The sequence below is a fragment of the Curcuma longa genome, chromosome 13 (genome assembly GCF_044706935.1).
Source record: "Curcuma longa cultivar G26 ecotype Majalengka, Jawa Barat chromosome 13, ITB_CL_G26_1.1, whole genome shotgun sequence".
In the NCBI taxonomy this organism is placed as follows: Eukaryota; Viridiplantae; Streptophyta; class Magnoliopsida; order Zingiberales; family Zingiberaceae; genus Curcuma; species Curcuma longa.
The window spans coordinates 3,655,359-3,683,107 of record NC_133873.1 but is presented as its reverse complement, the minus strand read 5'-3'; the positions used below and the strand labels follow the sequence as shown (position 1 = coordinate 3,683,107).

The 27,749-nt window shown below is 38.1% G+C and overlaps 4 protein-coding genes across 4 annotated transcripts; 1 reads left to right on the top strand and 3 right to left on the bottom strand.

Moving 5' to 3' along the window:
* Positions 1-2,055: 2,055 nt before the first annotated feature.
* Positions 2,056-4,278, top strand: LOC141844384 (transcription factor TCP4-like). The gene is given in 2 exon segments (XM_074732440.1): positions 2,056-2,754; positions 2,756-4,278. Coding segments are annotated over 2 exon segments (1,188 nt in total). The 5' UTR covers positions 2,056-2,709; the 3' UTR covers positions 3,899-4,278.
* A 775-nt stretch (positions 4,279-5,053) lies between these two features.
* On the bottom strand, positions 5,054-8,477 carry LOC141844385 (14-3-3-like protein B). The gene is made up of 7 exons (XM_074732441.1): positions 8,264-8,477; positions 7,840-8,146; positions 7,676-7,763; positions 6,848-6,957; positions 6,615-6,763; positions 5,493-5,530; positions 5,054-5,374 (listed from the first exon to the last, which is right to left on the bottom strand). The coding sequence occupies exons 1-7, from the start codon at positions 8,334-8,336 to the stop codon at positions 5,372-5,374; spliced, it is 768 nt and encodes a 255-aa protein (XP_074588542.1). The 5' UTR covers positions 8,337-8,477; the 3' UTR covers positions 5,054-5,371.
* A 6,163-nt stretch (positions 8,478-14,640) lies between these two features.
* Positions 14,641-15,544, bottom strand: LOC141844572 (heavy metal-associated isoprenylated plant protein 28-like). The gene is made up of 3 exons (XM_074732613.1): positions 15,485-15,544; positions 15,309-15,384; positions 14,641-15,198 (listed from the first exon to the last, which is right to left on the bottom strand). Exons 1-3 carry the CDS (start codon positions 15,488-15,490, stop codon positions 14,819-14,821), a joined length of 462 nt encoding a protein of 153 aa, XP_074588714.1. The 5' UTR covers positions 15,491-15,544; the 3' UTR covers positions 14,641-14,818.
* A 520-nt stretch (positions 15,545-16,064) lies between these two features.
* LOC141844159 (SCAR-like protein 2) lies at positions 16,065-26,033 on the bottom strand. The gene is given in 10 exon segments (XM_074732179.1): positions 16,065-16,276; positions 16,352-16,471; positions 18,249-18,350; positions 18,476-18,637; positions 18,639-21,162; positions 21,264-21,331; positions 23,468-23,600; positions 23,696-23,819; positions 24,577-24,740; positions 25,788-26,033. Coding segments are annotated over 10 exon segments (3,597 nt in total). The 5' UTR covers positions 25,946-26,033; the 3' UTR covers positions 16,065-16,234.
* Between the last annotated feature and the right edge of the window lie 1,716 nt (positions 26,034-27,749).

Sequence of the window (27,749 nt, the reverse complement as noted above, 5' to 3'; positions counted from 1 at the left end):
CTCATCATCAATCATCACCAAATCATATTTATGAACTGTACATAATTCTCAGAAATCGAACTGGAAAAGAATGTGCATGTAAAATCCTATCTCACACTTTCCAATTTTGCTGGATTTTTACTGTTGATATTTAAGTTCTTAGGAAGATATCTTCTAAGTCATAGTTCATAGTAAGAGTGCAAATAAATTATATCTGTTCGTGAGTTTTTTGAATCAGTTTGAATATACTTAATAATTTTTTAGTTGAATTTAAATTTATAATATTTTATTTGATTATTCATGAATTATTTGTGAGTTAAATTTGAATTGAATTTTAATTATTTTTAAATAATTTTTGTTTAAATACGTTCAAAATTAAATTTCAAATGATCCAAAATGGAAGTCGAATTTAAATTATAATTTGATTCTATATCAATCAAAGTTACATAATTATATATATATATATATATATATATATACATATAGGAAATTGATCTCCTGCGCTCCTCTATCCTCCGCTCCCCGTGCGCGAAACAATCGAGACCGTCCGTTTCTCCGATCGACGCACAGTGTTTCTCCTCGGACGTTTGCTCCTTCACCGCAGCTGTTCACCGGCGTCCGGCCATCTCCGGCCACCGGACTGGCGCCGATGGATGCGCAACTCACCGGCGCCGGGTCCGGTGGTCGGATTCCGGCCGAAATCGGCCGGATTCCGGCCGAATCACGGCCGGAGACCGGCCGCGGTCGACGCGCCCGGCGCCGGCGCGTCAACCGCGGCCGATCTCCGGCCGTGATTCGGTCGGAATCCGGCCGATTTCCGGCGAAAGCGGGCGCCACCGTGTCTGCCCTGTTTCGGCCGGAATTCCGGCCGGATTCCGGCCCAATCCGGCCGGAATCCGGTGCCGATGTGTGCGCCGTCGAGTTGCGCTTCCAACGAGTCCGGGATTACGGCCAACGGTGATCGGACGACGAAGAACGGCGGCGATGAACGGAAGGAGATCGGCTGTCGCGCACGGGGAGCGCAGGTGAGCGGAGCGCAGGAGATCAGCTCTCTCTCTCTATATATATATATATATATATATATATATATATATATATATATAACTGGAGGTAGCATCGAATGGAAAAGGAATATTCGCTGACACAGCATACACCAGCTTCTCAAATCTCAAACATGATCCTTTTTTTTTTTTACACCCACCCCATTAATTCCTTCATCCCCTGTCCTCAACCAACTCCATGAACAAGAATCACTACAATAATCCATTAAACTCGTAGTCAACCATCGAAGCAAGCTCAATATCATAATAACAATCTGAGCGACTAAAACAAAGAGTGGGACGTCGGATATATATTTCATTACTAAATGAAGAATGTCAAAGAAGAGATATATATATATATATACTATATATACATATATATAATCTTTTGGAAGAGAGATAATGGGCATTTAGGAAAGGGAAAGGATGAGATCGATGTCAAGAGCAGTCATCATCTCCACCGCCTTGTCGAGTTGTCGAATGGTGTGCTGTCGTTGTCGCGACCCTTATGACTGGTTAAAACGCTGGAAAGGAAGGGAAAGATCTGAATCCAATTTGGTATGTTGTGGCGGAGGAAGAGAGGGGAGAAGCGATCGCTAACTTTTTATAACAGTCTGTATGCAGGTAAATTTCATGGGCAATGAGAGAGGTTGCTTAATTGGCTTGATGGTGGGAAAAAAAGGTGGCTTGTCTTTTGGCAAAGTTGATGAAGACCCCAAGAGAGGGAGCGAGGGAGGGAGGGAGGTGGGAGGTTTGGGTTTGCTTTTGGCTGCCATGGGAGATGGCGTGAGATCACCAGGATCAATCTGACGCTTGTCCGTCTTCCTTCACTGCTCTCTGCTCTGACCAAGCTGACTGGCATCTTCTTTCAATCAATAGGCTCTCAGGCCCACGTCGAGCGAGCACCATCCACACATCCTTCTGGATCGTCCAACTAAAACCTAAACCCTCGCTGTCCCTTTCCAGTCTAGCTCCTTCCATGTACCTTGCAGGCCCGTGCACAGCTTGTGTGCTTTGCTTTTGTCCTCTTCTTGGGCACTACAATGTGATGGCTGAGATCTTATCCATGTCTCAGCTGTGGTCTTCCCCTTGGCTAGGAGGGAAAGCAGCAAGTTAGGCAGGCACCCCGAGATCCCAGTGTAAGGAGTGCTGTTCTTTCATGCTCTTTTCGGTGTTTGATTGACTGCTTGATTTGTACTGGAAATGGAAATGGATGGCGATGGTTTAAGGATTTGGAGGTGAGGTGGTCGATTTTGGTGATGGAATTATGTGCCTTGGATGGCCAAACATTTTGGAAGCAGGAAAGACGAGTGCAAGCATCAGCATCGCCATCGCGTGTCCCCAGTTTTGCGGCAAGAGAAGGAGAGAGGAAGCTACAAGGTAAGGCAACAAGCACAGCGCAAGTCGAGTAGAGATTGGTTTGTGAGATCATCGAAAGCTGGAAGAGGGAGGTGGGAAGGAGGAGAAGGATCTGGATCCGAGGAGAGCTCTGCATCTTCAACTTCCAGCAGGCGCAAAAGAAAGCGAAAGAGGAGACTCGGGAGAGGCACAGGAGCTCCAAGCAGCAGCAAGGCCGCTTCGTGGCTTCCAACTCGGCTTCGATAATCAAAACTCTTCCTTTTGGGGGTCTTCTTCTTCTTTAGCTGCTGCCACGGCTTCCTCTTCCGAGTATGCCTGCCTTCCTGAACGGATGGGGGAGGGCGACGGCCAGCTGTCCTTCCTCCACCGCCACCGCCCCGCCGCCGCGGCTGCCGCAGACGCGATCGAGGTGCGGAAGCAGGGTGAAGGGCTCGGCGGTGGGGGAAGTCGTGGAGGTGCAGGGCGGCCACGTCGTGCGCGCTACCGGCCGCAAGGACCGCCACAGCAAGGTGTGCACCGCCAAGGGCCCCCGCGAACGTCGCGTGCGCCTCTCCGCCCACACTGCCATCCAGTTCTACGACGTACAGGACCGCCTCGGTTACGACCGCCCAAGCAAAGCCGTCGATTGGCTCATCAAGAACGCCAAGGCCGCCATCGATGAGCTCGCTGAGCTGCCGGCCTGGAGCCCCACCGCCACTGTTGCGGTCGCCTCCTCCCGCCCACCTTCCCTCCTCCCTACATCTTCCAATCAAGCCCCCGTCACCGAGCACCCCACCGACGCTGCTACCGCTTTTAACTTGGCCAGGGGAGGCGGCGGAGGAAATGTAAGTATCAATTTTCTTCCTTCGGCCATGGACACCGACTCCATCGCCGACACAATCAAATCCTTCTTCCCGATGGCTGCAACTCCCTCGGTTACTTCGCCGCCTTCTAGCCCTTCCATCGGCTTCCCGGCTTACTCTTCCGATCTCCCTCCGCGAGCTGGCACCCAAATGAAAGACCTACGCCTCTCGCTCCAGTCCTTCCAGGATCCAATTCTTCACAATCCGGAGCCCGCCGACCACCACGGCCGATACCACTACAGCTCAGCTCCTCCTGCCCACACTGCTCATTTCCTACCCTCCTCCGCCCAACTGGCCTTCGAGGCCGCAGCCTCCGCCAGTTGGGCCGAACGCATTGTTCCATGGAATATGGTGGAGGCGAGCGGCGGCATCGGTGGATACGTTTTCAGCTTTCCGCCGCCGCAGGCTGTGCCTCTGCACTCTGCGCTCGGCCACGACCAACTTCATTCTCAGAGGGGACCCCTTCAGTCCAGCAACGCCCACGCTGTCCGTGCCTGGGCCAGCCCTATCGACGCCGCGACCGACCACCAGATGCAACCTCCGCCGATGTCCTCAATCGGATTCGCATCCGGTGCTGACTTCTCGGGGTTTCGGATTCCAGCGCGGTTTCAGGGCGAAGGGGAGCACGACGGCGCCGCTGAAAAGCCGCCCTCTTGTTCCTCAAATTCTCGCAACTGACAGATTAGTAAGAAGAGGAGCTAGCGACGGCCACCAATCTGCACCTCCCTGATCATCTTGTTTCATCTACAAGATTTCAATCATTCTTCTTCACGGCGACTGGATTCCATGGGAGAGGGTGATGGTTCATAGATAAGTGTTTGGTGGCTGCCTCTCTTCTCTCTGTCAATTTGCTTCAAATTCTTGTACGAACTTCAAAACCTTCTCTTCTGTCTCGTCATGTGTGATCTTCAGCTCTTTCTCTTATGTTTGTTTTTCTTGTTGGTTCTTATTCAGTGGGTCGTATTTTTAATCTGGCTAAGCCAAAACAGAGCTCAAGTTAAAATTATGTGGTCATTTTTATTAAATTTTAAAACTAGATATACAGATAATATTTTATAGTGACCAACTTTATCTAAATTCTTTTGGATACATTTCTCTTTCATTATCCATGAATTATTCTCTTCTCAATGTGATCTTCATCTTTATCTATTTATATTCCTCTTCTAGAGTTAACATCACATCTAAATATTGAGTGAAAGTCCTACAATAAGCCAAATAAACCCCATCAAATATAGGTGGACAAAAGGAATAACCTTTTGTGGGCCATTTCTATTGAATATTAGTTCAACTACTGTAGCATTAAATGTTGAAAATGATGATGTTCCAATTAAAGGAAGTGAATAAACAATGAACTTTTCTTCTAAATGGCATAAACTCAAACATGGGGTTTGCCAAATAAATGATAAAATAAATAAACTCTCACAAGTTTTTCTTCCCCTAGTTAAGTTTGTGTATCTTTTAAGATCTCAAATACTATCATATGATTTTAGTTCTAATGACAGAGGATGCTTTGACCACATCCCTTGTGTCCACTTCCATGAAATTCTCGATCAAGGAATGTAAGCATGCCTCCATTTCATGAATCACCTGAAACATCATCACCCTTTATATGACAATGAATCCCTCTAACTTCTCTACAATAGAGCTCAGAAGGCTTGATAATCTAAAGGTAAGGCACTCAAAATAGATGACAGTTTAATGGTCGAACAGGAAACATAAATTCTAAGACGACGAAATGTCTGTTGGATTATATAATGACTAACAAGAACAAGACAAGAAAAGAATGAAATTTTCACACGATACGATGCCATCTTATCCCTAACACTTCTCCAATTGCAGAATTATAAAACTCAATAGTCGCATACGTTTGAGGAACTAAAATGTAAACATGAAAAACTCTCAAACAGACCAAAAAACTCAACGCGCAGGCTTAAGGAACACTGGAATCGGAGACACACTCTAATGTGGAATATATCTTACTAGAAGCATGACATTGTAAATATCAAGCCATTCGACGGACATAAACTCAAAGGTGATGCAATTTCCAGTAGGTAAATAGAATTTGAAAATAATCGGACACCAGCCCACATGCCATATTGATCTTTCTCAGCATACTTAGCCTGGTTGTCCTTGTCCTACAGCAGGTAAAATTCACTGCAATATTCATTTGTTGACCGTTAGATTGTTTAAGGATAATGCGTGCAGGAAAATTATAGTTTCAGACATTTAAATTACTAGGATTATGACAGAAATAGTGGAACATAATAAACACCTGAGCATCTTCACCAGCTCCACTCTTTGCAGGATCATCTGATGTAGCCAATCAAAACAGAAATCACAAAGCAAGAAAAGACATTATTCTTGATTAGGTCAAGCATAAGAGAGGGAATTGTTTTGTTATAGCAAACGACAAATATATTACACATAAGAGTTGAGCGGCCTAGAATGAACTGAAATTTCATGGGTTCCTAGATTGTATAAGAAAGCAGGCATCATAAATAAGTCATCTTTTATTGTTTCCTCAGGTAAAGATTAGGTTCAACCCCCTGACCAAGTCACTATTAAATTATTGACATGAAAAAACCAAAGAAAACAGTATTGTTCAACTCATATAAAGAGTATGCTATAAGGGTGGGCGTGTTTGTTATATTGAATCACTAGAGAAATTTCAAATTGAACCAAACCAAAATAATTTGAAAATTTTCAAACTAATCTAATGAGCCTCCAAACAGAACCCAAATGAACCTGAAAGTTCTCTATTTTCAAACCCATATTGAATTGATATTAGTTAATTCGGCGTCTTTCAATCTTATTTTTCAACATTTGGTTTTGGATGTTCACCTCTAGTTAAAATAAATTGCAACCTAAAATGCAAGCTATTATTGCACTCAATTTCACCAAGTAAATGAACATAGAACACTGGAGTTGGAACTTTAGAACCCATTGCTGTGATTGACATGATTTCTATCCATGTTCTTAGAATAGAAAAAACACTCCAAGGGCTTTCACTCTAAGGGTTTTGTTGATTGCTAGGTTGGGTACTTCCAAATAATAACTTCTCTATGCATAAAAGAAAACTTCCTGATGACACTATTCCTTTCTCAATTCTGTGTCGATCTTGAACACATTCCCAAAGTAATAAGAGTGAAGGATTATCAAATATCTAGAATTATCCCTAGTTCCTTTTCTCCAGTGAAAATTAAAATGAAGTGGCTTATGGTATTAATCTCACATATATAAAAGACCATAGGCAATCACTTTTAGTGCCTCAAGCTCATTTATAGTTTACATGCAAATATGCCATGAAATAGCACAATAACATAACATGAATTCCATAATGCAACATTATTTAACATGGCATGTGCATAAATCTTGATTATATACTGAATATTACCACCATCCTCAGGGATGTCATTGGTCCACAATGTGAGGTTATCCCTCAGAAGTTGCATAATCAGTGTGCTATCTTTGTATGATTCCTCACTCAATGTATCCAACTCAGAAATCGCTTCATCAAATGCTTGCTTAGCAAGATGGCAAGCCCTGGAAATAGATCCAAATAGAGCATGAAATCTGTACTAATATAAAAAACAAAAGATTTAATAATAAAATTTAAGCAGGTAATACCTTTCTGGCGAGTTCAAGATCTCATAATAGAACACAGAGAAGTTCAATGCCAAACCCAGTCGAATTGGATGTGTAGGAGACAATTCAGACTCAGCTGTACTGGTAGCTGCCTGTTAGCAAGTTCAAGAGAAAAATATAAAACCTGACTGGAGCAATTGTTTAAATAATGAGTGTAAAGAAAAGCCAACTTAGTACCTCACCAGTAAATTTCCAGGATGAACACAGATTAAAAAAAAACTGATGATGAAAAACAAAAGAATTTCTTGTTTCCCATTGTCTAAGGAAAAATCGAATCAGATCTCTTGGAATGCAGTTTAAGATTGTAAATAGACCTATTTCCCAATCTTCTTTGTCAATTTTTTTTAATCTAGGAATAATTCTAGGGAAAAGGATCTGGTTTTCAAATAGTACATATAGAGATTAAAAAAATCTCCTCAAGCAAAGTGCAGAAACACAAGAGAAGCGTTTCTTTGGAAGGATAAAGCATAAAATAAGAAAGAGACAGGTAAAACATGAAAGAAAGGAAAAGGAACATCGAAATTCTCAAATTACATTTCCTAATGGAAACGAGGAAAAAAACTGTCCTTAAAAAATCCTCATTTTTGTTGAAGGCTGAGACCGGATGGTAACAGAAAAAGTGGCAGGCGACCCCAAATCGGGATAGAGCCTGAGGCGACGAGAGCGAGCAACGATTCTGATACAAGCAAGAATATCAACATTGTAATTTTACAACTGCACATTGCCGTGCTGATAATCTTAGAGGCAAAACAGATCTAGGACCGAAAATAGAAGCGAAATTCGAGAGACCATTCAGGACAAAAACGATACCTCATACGCTTTCAGGGACTGATCTGCAACATCCTTCTTCTCATTTCCAGTCTTGAATTCTGCCAGATAGCGGTAATAATCTCCCTTCCTACATTTAAAACCAGATACCCAAGTTAATCCTCAGAGCCTCTTCCAGTTGACCCAAACTTTCAGATCTAGCTCACATCTTGTTGTAGAAGACCAACGATTCCGCGGCCGTCGAAGACGGAATGAGATGCTCGTCGATCACAGTCATGATGTCGCTGCAGATGTCAGACAGCTCCGTCTCCACCTTCAGCCTGTACTCCTTGATCATCTTCACGTGCTGCTCGTTCCCCCTAGCCTCCTCCTTCTGCACCATCGAGGAAAACACCCTCCACGAGGTCCGGCGCACCCCAACCACGTTCTTGTATCCCACCGACAGAAGGTTCCGCTCCTCCACGGTGAGCTCGACGTCGAGCTTCGCCGTCTTCTTCATCACCTCCACCATATCTGCGCAAAAAAAAAAAAAAAAAAAACACCACCAGATGAACCCCAATTCCAGGATCCAGCAGTGCCTCCACGGCGCTAGGGTTTAGACATCAGAAAAGCGAAGAAGGCGACGCGTACCATCGTAGCGCTCGGCCTGCTCGGCGAGCTTGGCAGTGTAGACGAAGCTCTCGCGTTCCTTCGGCGACGCCATGGGAGACAAGGCCGGACTGAATAGATCGCCTCTGCTCCTTTTGTCTCTTTTCCTTCTTCCTCTCCGCCAGGGAGCGCCGGCTTCCACGAGAAAAACAAAACAAAAAAGAAGCAGAGGGAGGAAGAAAGCGAAGACGACAAAAGGAGAGAGCGAGCGGAGAAAACTTTGCCCTACGCCTCGGCGTCAAGATATGGGAGATCAATGGTAGCAGCAGTTACCAGCCGTTGGATTGAATGGGCATGCCATTGCAATGCGGGTCGCTGCATCGAACCCATTGCTAATGATTAGATCCGGAGAATGGGCTGGGTCGGTGGCCAACCCAGCAATGTCGTCCTTTCACCGCGCATCGTACTTTAGTTATATATTTGTTTCTCTCACCCTTATTATTATTATTATTTTATTTATTTTATAATTTAGATATTTAAATTTTATCTCATTAATTTTAAAGGTAGATGATTTTATCTAATTTTATATTTGATTTTTTTTATCAAAGGAGTGAAGGGTACGATCTCATATTCTACCTATTAAATAAATTTAAAAAATAAAATGAATCTCTTATGTAAAAAAGAAAAATGGAATCGTCATCCCAACAGTTCCATACGATCGACTCCACGATTATTTATGAGGAGGTAAATCGAAAAACTACAGTTGGTCACGACGGAGGAGAGTATTGTCTCGGCTTTGTCGAGATTCGAAGTCTTGCCCTCTTCTGTAAGTCTGCTCCGTTGTAACCAACTCAACTATGTCTCAGGGGTAATAAAATGACTCTCCTATGCACACTATATGAGTTTTAAATCTTAATAATTTAAGAAAAGTATTATCTCTCGTAACACCACACTATATTTTGGAGGTTTTAATTTTATACTTCCGGGGTATAGTTGAGTTGATTACGACGAAAATAGACTTTTTGAAGTGGACAAAGATTGAATCTCGACGAAGTCGAGGCAATGTCCTCCCCGTTGTGACAAACTACAACTTTTCGATTTACCTCTTCATAGATGGTCGATGGTCATGAGACCGATTGTGTTGGCCGCTGAGGTGGTAGATTCCACCTTTTGTTAGAGTAGGGGATTTCAATATATTTGAGGAGTTTGCAAAGGAAATCTCATATCAACATCTCCCTTAAATGATTTTGATGTTGCATATGCCTCACCAGCTAAGGATCAAAACTCCCCCAAGAGTTAGGATGTAATGGTATTTTACCTTAGACATGAGTTAGCTAATTATGAAATATTACAAATTAATTTCTTTTAATATAAAGATAACTTTGGAACGTTGATTATAGAATGATTGTCATTCTCACTTCTCAATTTATTTTGCTCAATAAAAATTTTAAAATTAATCAACTTGAAGAGTTGAATACTGAAATTATAAAAAAAAAAATCAACTGCAACAACCATCTCCTAGGGATGGCTCTAGGGAAAGAACATGAACTAGACTTTGAGTGGGAAGGATTGAGCTAAGTAAAAATAAATTATGCAAAAAATGTGTAATAAATATAATCGTGAAAACTTTTTTATACAAATATTTTTACAATAAATAAAAAACTTTGAGTTGGACTTAAACCCAAGATGGCCTTTAAGAATATATATCCATCCAAGCTCAGGGAAGATACAACTAAGGAGGCTAACTATTAGTTATAGGTGTTAAAATCAAAGAAATTAACATATATTTATAATAATATGATAATATTATTCATGTTATATCTAAATCTTTATTTTTAAATTTTATTTAAAATATTTTAGATCAATGGAGATATTTTTCATATAAATTTATGATTTTTTTTGTTGTATATTTTCAATGTGAGATTTTGATTGTAATCTCAATAATCCTCCCTTAAATGAAGGACCATCATACTTCAATCATATCAATTTGATCTCTGATCTCTTAATTCATCAAGCCCTTCTTATCTCGATGTTCAATCCTCTTGATTTGTCAAGACTGTCTAGTATCTAATCCAACTGACCTATTAGGACTTATCTACTTTGAGAGTTTATTATGGATTTTATTGAGTCCTCCATCATTATCCTCATAGTTCGAACCTTCCCTACTATTTTGGACCTAAATTTTTATTATTTTATTATTAAATTTTACTCAAAAAATTTTATATCAATAAAGATATCTTTCATATTATTAATTTATAATTTTTTTATATTTTTAATATGTCATTTTGACTGTAATCCCAATAATAGAGCGGGGGTGATAAAGTCTTTTTAGGTCGTTTTGGTGGTTGATATCCCTCAAGAGGAAATGTTACGGAAAACAAGAGGCAACTGTGAAGGAATAATAAGAGACCTCTTTGGTTGTGATAGAAGGTGATAGAAGAGAAGCCGGGCATGAAGTCACAAAAGTGGAAAGTTTGTTTGGAAGACTGTATTTATTACATATAATAATTGATGTTGATATAAAGGGAGACCTACTAATCAGACGGAGTCAGAGGCGATGATCGCTCTTTAATTTTTTAATATAAAAAAATATAAGAATATATAAATGAAAGACAAAAGGGAAAGTGAATGCAACAACAACACGATCGTCCTCGGAACGTAAATACACATTTTTTTTACCTTGTCTAATAAAAATTCCATCCCTACTACTAACAAATGAAGAGCTGCACTCTCAACTTTTACGATGAATTTGTAAGGGTTTTTTTTTTTTTCAAATATACAGTGGATTTGAGAATGGTAGTTGTTCTGGATCGATGCCGACAACAGTCAAGCCACTAATTAATAAAATATCACGTCAACCTTTGTTAATCCGTCGACGAGAAGAACCTGAGGAAGAAAGAACTGAACGAACGGATTAACAGGGTATTGGGGATTCCCGACGAGGCCACTCCGACGCTGAAGTCAGAAATAGAGAAAATAGAAGTGGTAGTATGCCTCCAGAATTCCAGATGTCAGTTTTTCATATCTGGAGGGTTTATATAGATGGAACGAGGACGTGATCATTGGATCTCCTTGTTTTTGATTGGTTGGGGCAGTGTCATCAACGGTCAATTCTATGACGGTTTCTACACATATGATGGCTCAAAGGTATCTGTTATCTTTATTCGACGGCTGGGATAATTAGGGACCAAGTCTAGGCACCTCGTCTATATCCTTGTCCTTTTGGGATGAATTGATAAATCTAACAAAGGAGTAAGCGTAACTGTTCGTTAATGACTGACCTGATGCTTGAGGTCGGAAGAAGTGTGATCGATCTGTATGAGTGGCCGGGCAGTATGAGCATTGTTCGAGCTTATATGAATCGTCGAACTAAACTAAGCATGCATTTGAGTTCTTCGCTTATGCTTGAGCGGACTTGAATGCTCACCTATAAATATAGTCAGGCAATATTAAGTGTGTGACTAAGCTTTCATATGCATAGCGAAGTTGTCTAGAGTGTCTGACTGAGCTCATTAGATGATATTGAGACCAAGCCTAGACCAAATCATGAGGTAGGCATATGATGCTTGGACCAGGTTACGAGGTTAGCTCATGGAGCGGGATTAAGTCTTGAGGTCGGCATATATGCCTGGACCAGATCATGAGGTCAGCTCATGGAGTTAGGATCAAGTCATGAGGTCAGTATGTGATGTCTGTGCTTTGCTAAAATTGTTGTAAAAGATCGAGGTCTATATACGTTAGGAAGAGTTCGGCCTAGGTATCACGGCACATGCCGACCTCATAAAGAGGTCGGCCGATAATGCTCGTATTATGTTAAGATTATTGTAAAAGATCGGGGTATATAGACCGATGTTAGAAAGAGCTCGGCTTAAGTATCAAGGCACGTGCCAATCTCATAATGAGGTCGGCGGTTTCTTTGGGCCGGGGGTATTGGAACCAAGAAGGAGAAAGATTGGGGCTTTCCTCATGGGTGTTTTATCTATCTTCCATTGCTCCCCTCTTACCTGTTGTCCAAATCATTGCTAAATATATGTACCGGATCAATGGTATTTTGCTAGGATTCGGGATTTATTGGATAAAGGTTAGGAAGACATCGGTACTTGTATTAAGGAACGTGCCGCCCTCCACATGAGGTCGACCTCTGATTAATAACGGATATATATATGAACTAGAAGTAGGGAGGTCGGGGTTTTCTGAATGGGTATTGTACCCATTTTTTCCTATCTCCTTTCTTACCTCTTACCTTCGTCATCACTATCTATTCTCGCCGGATCAGTAGCTATTAGATTGGATCATCATTTTTACTTTTCGATTTACTCTTATAGTTGATAGAAATTTTTTATAGAATTAAATTAATTATATCAGAATTAATTAGTTCAAAAAAATTAGATATCAAGTGTCAATAATAATAAAGTAAAAGAAATAACAAAGACTAAGTATATATAGTATCCCACTTAAATACATCCAAGACAATTTTATTGCATCCTCAAGTTTGAAGATTTAAAAGTTAACCCTTTCTATTTTTTTTTCATTACCTAAAATACCATTAACTTTACAAAATTAAATAATTAATTTTCAATTCTTTTAAGAAGAATCTTTAACATTTTAGATAAGAGGATTATTTAATTCTTTAACATGAGATCTACGTTAAAAGTTGAAATGAGTTATTTGAGCTATTAAGTAATTTTGATCAAAATTACTTAATTGATTTTTTTTAAAATGAAGTGTTAAAAATTTTATTATTATTTAAAAAATATCATTAAATATGTGAGAATGGATCTATAAAAAAAAGTATTTTTAAGTTGAAATAAGTTAGCTTTAATTTGATTCTCAAGTAACCATCTTTCAATTCTTAAAATGATTTTTGAGGATTAAAATTTTATGATATTAGAAAACTAAATGTGTCATTAGATTTATGAAAATTAGTACTTTTTTTTAAAAAAATAATTTGTCTCATATAATATTTTAACTAAAACTATTTAAGTTATTTTTATTTAAAAAACGAATAAAGATTAAAAAAATTTATCTCCTGCAATAAATAAAACTAGCGTTAGATTCGTTAGACCACCTACTCTTAAATTTACAATTTAAATTTAATTGAGTACCAATTAAGATGACGTCCTACTTTTTCAATTAAAGTTAGATTAATACTCTCATTTTTAATTAAAATCTAATGGACGCCTTCTAATATGAATTATCCGAATTATCTTTACTCTTTTGTAGTAGTTACCTGCTACATTTATAGAAGTTGTATGTTAATTTCTACACGTTCAATAATCATGATTAAATTATGTTTGTAATAAATATTATAGAGTTTTTATTATTTATTTTATTATTGAAATATTATTTTAATCAGGTTATCACTCAAAGAAGTAAAATTAAAATACTATAAAGTCACAATTATAGAAGCTAACAACTAACTTCTATACATTGTAGAAATTATAGTAGGTAACTGCTACACGTTGTAGAAGTTAGCATGTAGCATCTACATGCTCGATCATGATTAGATTATGTTCATTGGAAATGTAATGAGTGTCATGGACTCCTCATCGTTTGTTTTGCTTGTTGAAATAGTATTTTAACCAGATTATCATTCAGAGAAATAAACTCAAAATTATATAAAATTACTGTAGTAGAAGCTAGTAACTAACTTTTATAACATGTAAAAGTTAACAACTAACTTCTACAACATATAGAAACTAGCAATTAGCTTCTACAACTAGCTTCTACATAATCGAATAATGATTAGATAATTTAAAGGGTATTTCGGACAATTCAAGTTAAATGAGATGTTTATTGACTTTAATTAAAATTAGAATGTCCATGTGACGAAAATACAAATGATGGATGTCATTTTAATTTTTGCCCAATTTAATCCTAAAATAACTAAAACTACTTGATAGATTTCCACACGAAAAGAGTATTAGTAATCTAGATTTTGGGAGTCTTTTAGTTTCTGTATTAATTTTTATGATAAAGCTATAACTTAAAACTACTAATTAAACAAACTAGACATACTAAATCCCTTCAAGCAACCGGAGGTGTACTCTATAGAAGGGATTTGTAGGACATCGAGAGCAGCTGGTCAGGGCATGGGTTCGATTCCCAGCTACGGCGTATTTGTAAGAATTTTCTTGGCGCACATGCGATAACATCAAAATGTGTCATGTTGGGCATCCTTCAACCACTATGCCTTGGTCAGTCCCGCATTCACCGTGATTTACCTCCTCACAGATGGTCGGGGGGCCGATCTTTGGCGGATTCCAACCTTTTGCAGCATATAGAAGGGATTTGGTTGCGATAACATCAATTTGTGTCATGTTTCCACCCCCAAAGATTGAGTCCATTCACCGAGACCCTCATGACTTGTGGGGCCGGGGTGGGGGGGCTGCTTTGGCGGTCATTTTGCAGATATATAGAAGGGATTTGGAATCAAATCACTTAACAGAGTACATGTAGATATTCAAGATGATCTACAACTTTACAAGGACTGAAACTGTGACATCAAATACACATGCATGTTCAATCTCTACCAGACAGACAGATAGATAGATACATATACAGTTAATAAACAGTTGATCATGTTGTCACACAGACTCACATAATCGAACAGGCTCTTGGGTTATCATCACTAAACATCGCGCTTGCACTTTCGTCGATGATAAGGCTGTGCGCCGGGTTCTGGTAGTAGTACCGGTGCAACATGGAGCTGTCGTAGCCGTGCTTGCGATAGTTGTAGGAAGAGGTACTAGGGATGGCGTTAAAGGTGAGGAGGTTCGCCGGCGGCGCCGACGGGGTGTACTGCTGCAGGTGGTAGTACTCCTGGTTGGGGACGACCAACTCGGGGTTCATCAGATACGGCCACAGCACCGCTCGCCGGCCGGTCTTCCTCACCGCCCTGAGGGCCTTCTTCTCCTCCACCCACCCGGTCACCGTGACCTTCTGCATCACCACGTTCACGTCCACGTCATGCACCCCTACACGAATCCATCGATTAACATGAAGATATTAGTGAAAGAAAGAAAACATGCATGAGAGTTAATTAATTGTAGCCATGGATCAATAGAAGGCTAGGCGCATGCACTACCTTCAAGCTTGAGCAACGCTTTCCTTATCTTGCTTTCACAGCCAGAGCAGTCCATATGGACAAGCATTTCGACAATCTGAGCAGAGAAATTCCAATATATTTAAGAGAAATTCCAATATATTTAAGAGAAATCTACACGAGATTGCTACAGAATAATGGATCAGGGGGCAACTTACTGTCATCTTGGCTAGCTTTCTCCAAGGGCACACTACTCTTGCCAATTGCTAAGTAGAAAGGCTGTTTGGGGGGAGAATATAAATAAACAGAGGTGGGGAAATTAAATGCCATGGTCAGTCAATGGGAAATAGTTTAAAATAAACCCAAGACTCTGCAGCCAGATCGATATTAATGATTAATGCGAGTGGGTTGTGGCTCAACACTTGCATCGCAAGTTCCTGATGCAGACATATATAGGAAATTGCGTCATGACTATGCCCTCATTTTGCTTATTTTAAAAAGTCAAGCTCTGGAGTCAACGATAAATGGCGTCATTGACTATGATTGCCACGGATTAGTTGGCATCATTTTTGATTTTTTTGCGTTATTATTTTTGATTTTTTTTGGAGAAAAAATGATGAAAGGATAATCATCTGGATCGAGTGTGTTGGGCTTATTATAAAATTATAGAAATTGAAATAATTAAACTTCGATCGTGATATATGGTTCTATAAGTTTTATCTTCGAGTTTAATAATCATTTCCAACTTATCAAAGCATCATGTTAGATACAGTGATGGACAAAGAAGAACCTGTGAAATATAATTACAGTAAATAAATTATAGAGTTGGCATTACAATACTAGGGAAGATTTTGATCGACTAGAAGGCTAAAAATAAACATGAGGCGGATTATATATATTCACATATTCTAAACATGTATGGGCATCGACTTGAGTAAATGCCAGGAAAGGTTTGGAAATTCGGAATGTCAAGCATCACTCCAATTGTCATCATCGCTGCTCACAAATGCCTAAAAGAAATTGAAGAACTAATCAGGAACAAAACTAAGGTGAGGAAAGTAAAGGGGGGAAAAAATGAAACCAACCTGGCGAATGGCACTAGCCTTTTGCAAGATTGTATTAACATTAGCATTTGCAGCATTGGTTGTCGGGTGGTGTGGAATGTCTCTTGGTGTTGATGTTGTAGTTCGTCTCAGACTAAATTTCTGCAGATAATTACAAGCAATAATGGATTTAAACAGTTTGCCAAAGGTGATCATCGACACGATTAAGAAGCATGGACTACTTTTTCTGCAAGTAATTTAGCTATGAGATGTAGGATTAGCACAATGTTAATTTAGTAGGTTCTGAAATGCCTGACTATAGTTATTATCTTCCGTAACATAACGCCAGAAAATTCTCAAAGGATGGGTTGAGAATGAGCTAACTTTCTGATATCCAATGAAAGTGAACTTGTTTCATCATTATTTAAATATTATGCAAAGAAAATTAAATTTAGTCAGTGAACCACAAGATAATACAGATTCTGTAAGTTTGCACCTAATGTAGCAACTTAAGGTTTCCGAGTGACACATCAAGGAACTTAAGCTCTTACAGGACTGAGTAAAGCACAAAATTTGGCAATGGTACACAACTATATCACAATTGCAAATAAAAAAACATTAATCAAATATAGACAATAAACTATAGATAAATGAAACTTTCCAAGAGAACTATATATCATTACACATACTGAATGCACATGCATACTGAATTTTTTTCAAGATCAACATAATGTGGATAAGATATACATGAAGACAACACTGCATACATCATATTGTCTAAGTAGAGGACTATACCTTATAAATACTGAATGCATAGTAATGTGTGTGGATGTTTTTTTGCGTAAACTGGTTTTCTTTATATACCAAAGTCATAAGTAATATGTTTTTACACGTAAATTGACTTTTATATACTTTTCTATGCAATTATGCTGCAAAAGGTTGGAATCCGCCATGAATGCGGGACTGACCAGGGCATGGTGGCCGAGGGATTTGGAAACATGGCACAGATTGATGTTATCGCAAATGCAACCATGAGCCCTCGAACCGCCCACCTCATGCTGCAAGCACCCATGCCCTGACCAGCTGATCCCGCCCGTGGTGGTGTTCTTGGAACATGTATACAGAAGGTATGCAGCAACGAGGACCTTCAGTAGCAACGAGGCGACATGCTACAAGTGTACACAGGCCATCTTTTATTAAGCTGATAATGTTATTACTGCTGACTGACAATAAGAATGAAAACTTCAGAATCCATGTTGCATGGGTGTGTAACATGGTTGTCTGCTTGTGAAGCCAGAGAATAAGCTACAACAAAAGAGCCACTAACTAAATCTACTCACAATATGATTAAAGAATCCCAAGTCAATCTCTTAAATCATTATTCATAAACTCAATTGTGTTCTTATACTATCTAACTCAGACTTGGGATATGAATATCCAACAAGGGAATGGATCTAGGTGTAAACACTTCAAATTATCAAGTAAGAACATGGGGTCAAGTGGATCTAAGTAGCTGATATGGCATTCTTACTTGGGTTGGTTTGTGATGACATAGGTATGGGAGGTAGAGTTCAGAGTGGCATTATTATGCCTCAACTATCAAGATCACCTATGCGCATTAATTGATTATTGTTTACAAACCAGTTAATGTTCAAAACACGAAAAAGTTTATTGTTTTAGAACATGGACGGTTCTACATAATTGCTAGAATGTCTGATGCAAGTTACTAGAAAGAAAGTGAAAGAATTAAGTTTAGACAGATGTTCGATTTTTAAACAGAGATGGAATATTCCCAGGATGATGCAGCACCCTGCAGGAATTATGGATAAGTATCTTCTCTTGGATGTGCAGCAATGGAACATCATTTAGGAAAGCCCATGAGCAGTATAAATAAAAAAAAAATGCATTTTTGAATTTTCATACTAAGTTCAAAATCAACCTTATTTCTGATTTGTTGAAGCATGTCTTCCCTCATGTCAACTTCAGTATGACTAGCCCTATGAGTTACCCTTTGCTGTTCATTCAACTTCCGCTGATCTAGCTGAAACCCAAGTTACTGAATGAGGAATCTAATATTTCTCAATAAAATAAACAAAATTATGCTTATAACTCAAGGAAATACAATTAAGACGATCCTACATCTTGACTGATAAATGAAATACGTACTCTGATATCTGACATAACCACTTCCTCCTTCGGATGTTCTAAAACAGCTTGTCCTATGCATGAATTTATAGGCGAATTTTGCTCCTTTTTCTGGGAGGGAGAAATTCTTAGAGCTTGTAAACCATCCAAGCAACCGAGATTGTTTTTAAAATTATCATAACCTTTCCAAAGTAATAGATGGCTTTGATGACCTCCACTGCATAGGGGGAAGAGGTGGGGGTGCTTCATCTTTAGGTACAACTTCTGCATTTGCTAGATTTTCTGGAAAAGAATGGTATATACCTTCTTGTTTTATTGAAGATAAAACAGAATTAAATCCAGGAAGCTCCATCATGGAGCCTAAATGGAAAGGCAGTTTGCTCTTGTCAATTTCTGCTTCTGGTATGTGCATATCTGCATGGTCCATTTGTCCAGATCCCATAGGTCTAGAGATGGATGTAGTTGAGGATTGAAACCTTCGTGAAATGTCTTTGAATTCATGATCAAAGTATTCACTACTTTCATCTTTATCCCATTGCTCAGAGTTTGAATATGAACAAGGACTGAGAAGATCTTCAGAAGAATATGGGCAAGATCTGCAGAAGGTATCATCATCTGATTCAGAGCAAACTTCTGGCAAAGTTTCAACAGGGCCTTGGAGCAATTGAAATGATGGAAAGATAAAATCTTCATTATTTTCATGTAGACTACCACTGGAAAAATCCAGCTTCAATCTGGTGTTTTCCAAGCCATTTATAGGATGGAAAGATATTTTCATATATTCAAGTGGTGGAGAACCTTTCTCAGGGTAGTGCTGAGTTGAAGAGGTCTGCTTCATTTCAGATACAAGAGTAGCCTTTTCATTGATATTCTGCTTGTACAATGTTTGAGATGCAACAATATTTGGTTCTTCCTTGTTATCATTCAGACAGGAATTTCCCTCTGGTTTTGTTGATTCCATGCTTGTATTTCCTGAATTTGTGGTAGGCAAAACTTTTCTTTGGACAGTATTTGAAAGGAATTTTCGTTCAAGCTCAGAAAAACTGGAGGAGGTGCCCATTGTGCTTTGGCTTGGCCCTGCACTCGACCCAATACAATAACTATCCCTTGGAGGAGCACCATTAATCTCATTGGTTCTTGTGAGTTCAAGTTTATTTAAGCAAGCATCATTACTACTACTATGACTATCATGAGAATTATTTAGCAACTCACTTTGTGAATAAGGTTGCACAGGCATATGTGAGTGCTGCTTGATTTCCACATCTGTGGACATTCGAACGGAAAGATTCCTTCTTGCAGACAATTGACCCCCAGCTGAGTTTTGTGGAACATAGGAAACCAAAGTACATTCAGAATCCACATCCATTTCAGAACTGAAATCCACTGATGCAGGATCAAGTACTGTGAATGCTCCATCTGATTTTGGACCTGGTTCATTAACAAACATCTGAGACTTCACAGTGCAACTTGAAAAACCAGTTTTAGAACCTCTAGAATTAGATATGTAATTCTTATTATCCTTATTCACGGCTCCAAGCTCTGGAGGTTTTGAAGGCTCAACTCCAAATAGGTCACCATTTGTCCAAAGCTGAACAGAAGGCATAGAAGGTGCATCGGTATGAAGAGAATGTGCCAGTATAGATGGTTCAGATGCCGCTTCATCTGGTTGCACTGTCAGTCCACAAGAAGCCCCTGATTTAGAAGAAAGACCACCATCATTACACTCATGATGATCCTTAATTTCTGAAATATCAGGAGCATTAATTTCACAAGCATTATTAGGAATAAGATAGTCTTGGTTTAGCACTAATTTCGTGGCATAAGATGATTGTACATGTTCTGAACCATTCAAAGAGTTCAAATGCAAAAAGTTTCCAGTCCCATTTTGAGTCTGGGCACTATCTAATGAAGCAGGTGCTTCAGCATCATGGGTATGGGGATTTTGTACAGAAATGATTTGATCTTCTCCTGTTTCAGATTCCATTCCTAATGAATTAGTGTTAGATATTGCCTGTATTTCCATTTTAGTGTAGCACTCAACCTCTGTCTCCGACTCAGAATCCATTGTGATGGGTGCATCGACATAGTTGTCTGTCTCACTAGTGACTTCATCAAAATGGTTGACACCAGACAAAAATTCTGGAGTTTTGACAGAATGAAATACAATGTCTTCATGAACCAATGCTTCAAGTTTAGCATGTTCAGCATCCATTAATTCAGAATTTAATTCGAGAGAGTCTGAATTTTCAACTATGGCGCCTTCCTGCAGCACTTGAACTCTGTCAACAAGTATGTCATTACATGATGATGGACTTGTCAGCTTAACTATTTCTGTCTTTTCCTCCCATGTAACAGAAGATCTTGGCATACTTTGTTCTTTCAGTGAACCAGGTTGAGAGACATCATCACTATCCTCTGTACTTGGCTCATCTTGTAGAGCAGAAACACTGAGACCACTGTCATTGCCATGTAAATTAGGATTAGGCAGTCTGTAGCCTAGCTCAGCAGGCATCATTTGAGGGTCTGCGTATGAGGTTTCTTCAACAAAGCTTTCCTTCGTCTTTGAACCAAAAGAGGTAGATCTACTTGAAATTTCATGGTTTAATCTCAATTCAGGTGAAGAAATATTTTCATTCTCAAGAGAAATGCTATAGCCATCAGTGCTTAGTGATGCAAAATTTTCACCTCTGTCATATTTCCTATTTTCACTAAGATTTCAAAATGATCAAATTAGTCCAAGGTAAAGAAAACCAGATTTTTTTTTAATAATGCTAAAGAGCTTGACACTTAAAAAAAACTGCAAAAATACCTGCTATGATGGCATGCTGAGTAGATTTCCTGTTGATTTTCAGCAACACTAAATCTTGTCCCTTTCCTCTGTTAATACATAACAAATCAACTTTAGTTTGTTATTTTCCTGAAGTCAAATTCGAAACATAATTAAGTCACATGTACATGTCACACATTACAAATTTTATTGGATTTTTGGGGTTCTGGGTGATTGGAGTTGTGAGTTATATATGTTACCAGTCTAGTCTCACATTGCATGTTTTTGATAAACAATATTATGTTAAGTTATATATATATATATATATATATATGATGTAATAAATTCTCTGAATAATAATACAATATTTCATTTTACTAAACTTAGAAGTAGAGCGCATTCCTCTCCTAGTACTAGATTTTTCTTTCTCAATCCCCTATAAGGGATGTTGCAAGTTATTTAATGGTGTAGCCTCTCCTCCATCACCATAGACACTAATTTTCTTTATCACTTCTTTCTGCCATTATAAACCCTAATATTCTTACTCTCCTCTCTCCACTATCATAAATACCAATTTTCTGCCTCTCCTCTCTCAGATGTCATAAACTCAAAATTTCTCCCTTCTCCATCTTTATCGCCTCCCTCTGATTTACGTCTATCATTTAGTTATTACCATGTCATCCTTATTTCATGACTCTTCCATCCTCCAAAATATCCCTTTGTTAGATAAAAATATTAAATGCAACCAAGTCCGAGACATACCTAATCTTATGCCTAAATTTGAAATAGAATTATAGATGTCTAGGGGCTATTAACTACGTGAGTTGTAAAATTACATTAATAATAGAATAATTTATCCCTCTAAATTTCAAGCTAGGGGTTTCTTATTTAATCCCTTTAAAGGGAAGTCAGGAATTTGAATTGATACGCAGTCTCCCTACCTCCACTCCAACAATAACCTAATCTTTGTCCATCTTACCTTTCTCTCCTTGTATATGTACAAGCTTTTTTACCATACAAACCCGGCATCGTCATTATGCTAGGTCATTGATGAAGTTACCAAAGAAAACAGTGTGTGCCCTCAGAACTAAAATCCACACACAACTACTATCTCCAACATGCCAATCGAGAAGACTTCTTCGTGGCTTTGACCTCTCTTCTACACAGGCATGACCTTCCTAGCTTTCCATATTTCCTTAATTGCATTATCATTAACAAAATAAAACAATTGTACTTTGATCTTTTATGCATTTAATATTACCAAATTTAAAATATTTTCTTTCTCAAGCTTTTGAAATTCCAAAAATCCCTTTTCTCTGTTCTTAGTTCCAAAATTATTATAGAACTAACCACAAGTTTTTAAGCTAAATTATGATTTGGACGCTTAGATGTGCAAATCAAACATTGTATATTTCTATTTTGGGTTTTATAGAAACGAACCCACAAAAAGTAAGCATGTTCGATGCTCAATGCTTAAGATTTTAGTTTCTTTTTATAATGTCTAGAGATGCCAACTAGGTCACCCACCATTTTCATTTATAAAATATTAATACTAACTATAAATATTATGGTTTTTAATAATATTCAATAAAAGCATCAAATTTAAGGATATTTACTTTGATTTTAGAATTTTTTAATAAACTTTTAGTGATTTATTTAATTTTTTATTTTTTATTTTAAAGGCTCAGCCTAACTCCAGTCGAGTCCGGGCTCATGCTGGACATAGAACCCTGCCAATTCAAGCCATGCCCGAAGTGTCCTGGGCCAAGCTTAGCATGGCCTCTCATGGGTGCATGTTGTGTTCAACCTATGCAGTCTGTTGAGACCTCTAAAAAAGTTTATATTAATGCCAAAGTAAAGCATTTTTTACCTAGCATGTATTAAGAAGTCAAGAGACATCAATATCGGTCCTAGGCATGGATGAAAAGATAGAAGGTTATATTAGGCCTAGATAGCTTAGGTTTAAATGGTGCAAACCTGTGAACATAAATCATAGCCAATGCTAAATGGCAGCGCTGACAACTTGATAATGTTGTATTTAAAACTCAATAATTTCAGTTGACGCTTGCACTAGGGCTAGGCAGCCAATGTTAATATTATGTAACCAAATACAGCTTAATGATGACGATGATGTATTTAGAAGTCAACTAAATTCTGCAAAAAAAAATACGACTTTTTTCTAGCATTGCCTTTAGGTTATTTAACCAGTTTAGTTACCCACAGATAGTAGAGAATAGCCTCTATACCTTGAATTTTTGAACTTTCTTTTCTTTTAGATCATTTTTAGCTCCTTCAGTATCTGATGCAGCCCATACCCTCTTGAAATAGGATGGATCTGAATACCTTTTTAGACAAGCTCCAGTACCAGAATGATCAAATCTGAATTGGAGGATATTGAACATACATAAGACATGCATATACATGAGACAACAAAAGGAATAGAACATTCATGAATCAGCATCAAATGGACTTACTTGTCAAGGAGAAATAAACGTGGTGGATCACGGCATTCTTCATAAGAATCCATCATAAAGCGAGGAAGTTCACTGGAAAGTAGGAGGTTTTGACCATGTGGAATGTGAGTATGCCAGTCAGAACCTGGAAAGAAGATGCCATGAGGTGCCCAACATGCATAGCTACATTATATCATAAAACTTATGGTCGAACATGTGAAATGAAATTATCATCATTATAAAATATATTATATGAAGATAAGATCCATGTCGCCGACCCTAAATAGCAGGGACAAATACTGATAATAACAACTTCCTAGCATGATGTCTTCATTTCATCAATTAATTATTGGGAAGCCTTTGTAATAATCAAATATCTCAATATATCAGTATCTATGACCAAATTTTATGATCATAGTCAGCAGCTACAATGCAATCAAATAGAGAATAGGCACTAGAATGAAATTATTTTATTTCCAGCTATAGTATATGTTAGGCAAAGTCAGAGTGGAGAAGAACACAACAAAACACACAAGATTTATGTGGTTTGGCTTAAAACACACAAGATTTTCTTTCCAGCTATGACCGTCATAGTTACAAAGAGTATAATTGGAGAAATAACCCTATCCTGAATAACTTTTCTATGAGAGAAACAAAACCCTAATGTGCCCAAACATAAAGGAATTTGAGGCATAACCCATTATACAACAATATATTCAAGCAAGAAATACAAATGCCAAAAGAGATGTATCTAGGTCATTCCATCCACAGTAGTTCCATTAAACTATAGATGCATCTCTTTTGACATTTGTATTTCTTGTTTTAATATATTTGTTAATATATATACATGTATATGTATTATTTGCAAATAAGCTTGTGTAAGAAGCATGATAGACCAATACCTGCAAAATATGCAAAGTGGATGTGACTTGTTTGCCCTTTAACGACCTTCTCAATAGATGGAATTGCAGATTCAATTTTCCTTACTCGTGCCATCATTTTACGGCTTCTTCCAGCTGTAGTTGTTATTTGTTCATGCAAGTCATGGAAAACATCTGCAGCAAATCTTTGATATTGACACATTTATCTCAGTATGGTACAATTGACAGGATAATTTACTAGTATGCAGGATCTTGAAAAATAATGGGTTACAACTGGTAGGAATCACCATTGGTAAAATAACAAAGATAAGGGAACCAACACATACACTACCAGAGTTATCATGAATCTTAATCAAATAGCAAAATAAAATAACAATAAGTTTAAACATATCTGTCTAATTAAACTTAATCTGAACGAATGCCCATCAGAAGTGAATCTACAATTAGATATTCCATGATAAAGGAAGTAAATTCAATTATCAACTGAATCACAACAATAAATCAATGTTATACATAATTTCATTTTGTCAAGAGACATTTTCTTATGTAGCAACTGAACCATCAAAAACCTTGGGATGTTGACTACACTTTACGTCTATTTGAGGTGTTGCTAGTTGTGAATCTAGTGAATATGGATTTGCAATCGCTCACTTCAGTGGAACCTACAGATGGAAACAAAATGGTCGGAATAGGTCAATTTTATCCATTAAAATAATGCGCACCAACAGGTGGAAGGCAAGCTTCCCACCTACCCTCTTCTACTCATCCAATTTATAGTTTACAAAACGCGTCCACCTTCAATGGACTTATCAAATTAGCCTTCCATGATATTAGCTAGTAAATTAGTAATAGAGTACCATTTGCTCGCATAACAAGAAAACATTAACATTGCAGAAATATGAAGGAAATAAGAAGTAAAAGTACTCAACTTCTCACTTCAATTAGCCCCATCGATCGAAACTATTTTAAATCAACTACAACCAAATCGAACGCAAAGGGAATTTTTCATTCTTATCGAATAAAAAAGAAGATTTTAAACAGAATAAGCACAGCATTAATATGTGAAGACTAGAAATAGCATTTTCCATCGCATGCGCAACAAGAATCATCCAGTTTCTAAGAAACTAAGCGAACAAGGAACAGAAAGGAGAATAAGTAACGATGGAAGAAAGAATCAAAACTGCAGCACAGACAAGAAAATTTTAAAACATTACTCGAACAAAATAACTCACTCGGCGAGATCGCCCAACTGCCGCAAGATCCCAACGAGGCCGGCCACGGCGACGCCATCCAAGATCGCCTTCGGCCCCTCCTTCCTCAACGACTTCTTGTACAGCTCCGGATCTCCCAAGCCGTACTCGTTCCTCACCTCCAATCGGACCAGCGGCATTCTCTCACTCCTCGTCCTCACCTCCGAGTATCAGAAGACCGATTCGAATCCCAGATCTCCGCGCTTTGGCCGCCGAAGGCGAGAGGACTTGCAATCGCGGGCGGCGGCTCCGGCGAAGGCGGTTCGGCTCCGGCGAAGGCGCACGCTCTCGCACAAACACACATCCACTGCTGCGATTGCCGTCTCTGCAAGCCATTTGCTGAGCTTCGGGTTAAAAAAGCTGTGCCATCAAATTATTATTATTATTTTTTTAAAAAAAAAAGAAATTTGAAACCGCTTCTTTCTTTATTTATTTATCTTTATTTTCTATAAAAGTTGAATTTCTAATTATAAAAATATATACAATAGAAAATGAGAAAAATAAAAGGAAAACTAACAACATAAAGAGGCAATGTGGAAATGTGTCAGAAGGAAAAAAAAAAAAACGGTTTGCTTCCTTTATTGTTCATTCATTGTGGGCAATTTTACCGTAAGAGAGAAAGATGGCCACACGGACACTTCTGCAGTCTGTAGAGAGAAGCTTTATTTCTTCAGCGTACATGCATTGCTCGTAAAGTGTTACACTAAGAAAGGGAGATTATAATTATGCACAAAGCCAAAAAACATGTTCAGCTGAACTGCTGACAACAAATGATCAAACATAAATACAAAAAGTCACAAATCTAGTTGTTGTTTTGATGGCGAAAACTTAGTTGTGGTCCAGGAGGCTCTATCAATTTACCAAAGAATGTAACTACTAGATAATCAAAGCTTCTTTAGACATTTAAGAATAAATGGTCTTAAATACTTAAACACAAGCTCCCAAATTTAGACATTGACATCCCATCCCAAGTCACTACGCAAAGTCCTCCATAAGTTTGAAGGTACTTTTTGGACTCCCTCCTTTAGGACCCTTGGGGGCAAAATTAGGACCATGATACTTTGTCGTCGAGATTTGGACAACAACAATATGCATCCTAACATGCCTCCACACTTCTAAAAATTTGAACTATAAACATTATAAAAGGTAATTGTTAGTTAAATATGCTCACAAAGGAGGCTCACATCTTAATCACAATGATTTAGTTTCCAAATGACAATGTTATACACCCTCTAATGTTGGAGGAAGGTCTTAAACAAGAAGAAAGGATCCTACTATGTATGAAAATTTTAAAACATCATTGATGACTTGATTTGTCACCCGAGTGCCAAGAATCCTATAGGCACTATCTAGGAAAGGATTGAAGTAGACAAATTTTAAAACATCATTGATGATTTGATTTGTCACCCATAAAGTCCTATAGGCACTATCTAAAGGATCGAAGTAGGATAAAATTTCAATCATAGGAAATAATGACTTCCATTTGAAGAAGGATATTTGATAATTTTTAAAGAGGAAACAAGGTATCTCATTTTAAAAGTAGATATTATTTTATTTTACCCTTCTATATTTTTACTTAAAATTACAATTACAATCACCATTTTATTATATATAAATGCTAAATTATTTGATGATAATAATGATTATTTAATGATAAAAATTAATATAATTTAACTTATTTTAGTATTATTTTAATTTATTATTTTTATAGATATATTTGCATAATAATAAATTGGTAAATGAGATGGTGAAATTTGGATGTTCGTGGCGAACACTCTTTGTGACCTCCGTATCCTTAGAAGATAGTGTCCCAGCTTAAAGTTAACACATAGTCAGAGAGTATCGGTCTTGTCCCGATGTGGTCCCTTAAATATTTAAGTAAGATTTGGGAAAAAAAAGTAGAGTTGTAATAGAATGAACAAGAATATTAGTAAAAAATAACAT

Excerpts from the sequence above, each read along its gene's own strand:
- LOC141844385 (XM_074732441.1), bottom strand. The coding sequence starts at position 8,336 with ATGGCGTCGCCGAAGGAACGCGAGAGCTTCGTCTACACTGCCAAGCTC. Across the intron at positions 6,958-7,675 it reads AGTCCCTGAAAGCGTATGAG|GCAGCTACCAGTACAGCTGA; the intron begins GTATCGTTTTTG and ends ACTTGCTAACAG. Across the intron at positions 5,531-6,614 it reads TGACATCCCTGAGGATGGTG|ATGATCCTGCAAAGAGTGGA; the intron begins GTAATATTCAGT and ends TGGCTACATCAG.
- LOC141844572 (XM_074732613.1), bottom strand. Across the intron at positions 15,199-15,308 it reads AGCGTTGCTCAAGCTTGAAG|GGGTGCATGACGTGGACGTG; the intron begins GTAGTGCATGCG and ends GGATTCGTGTAG.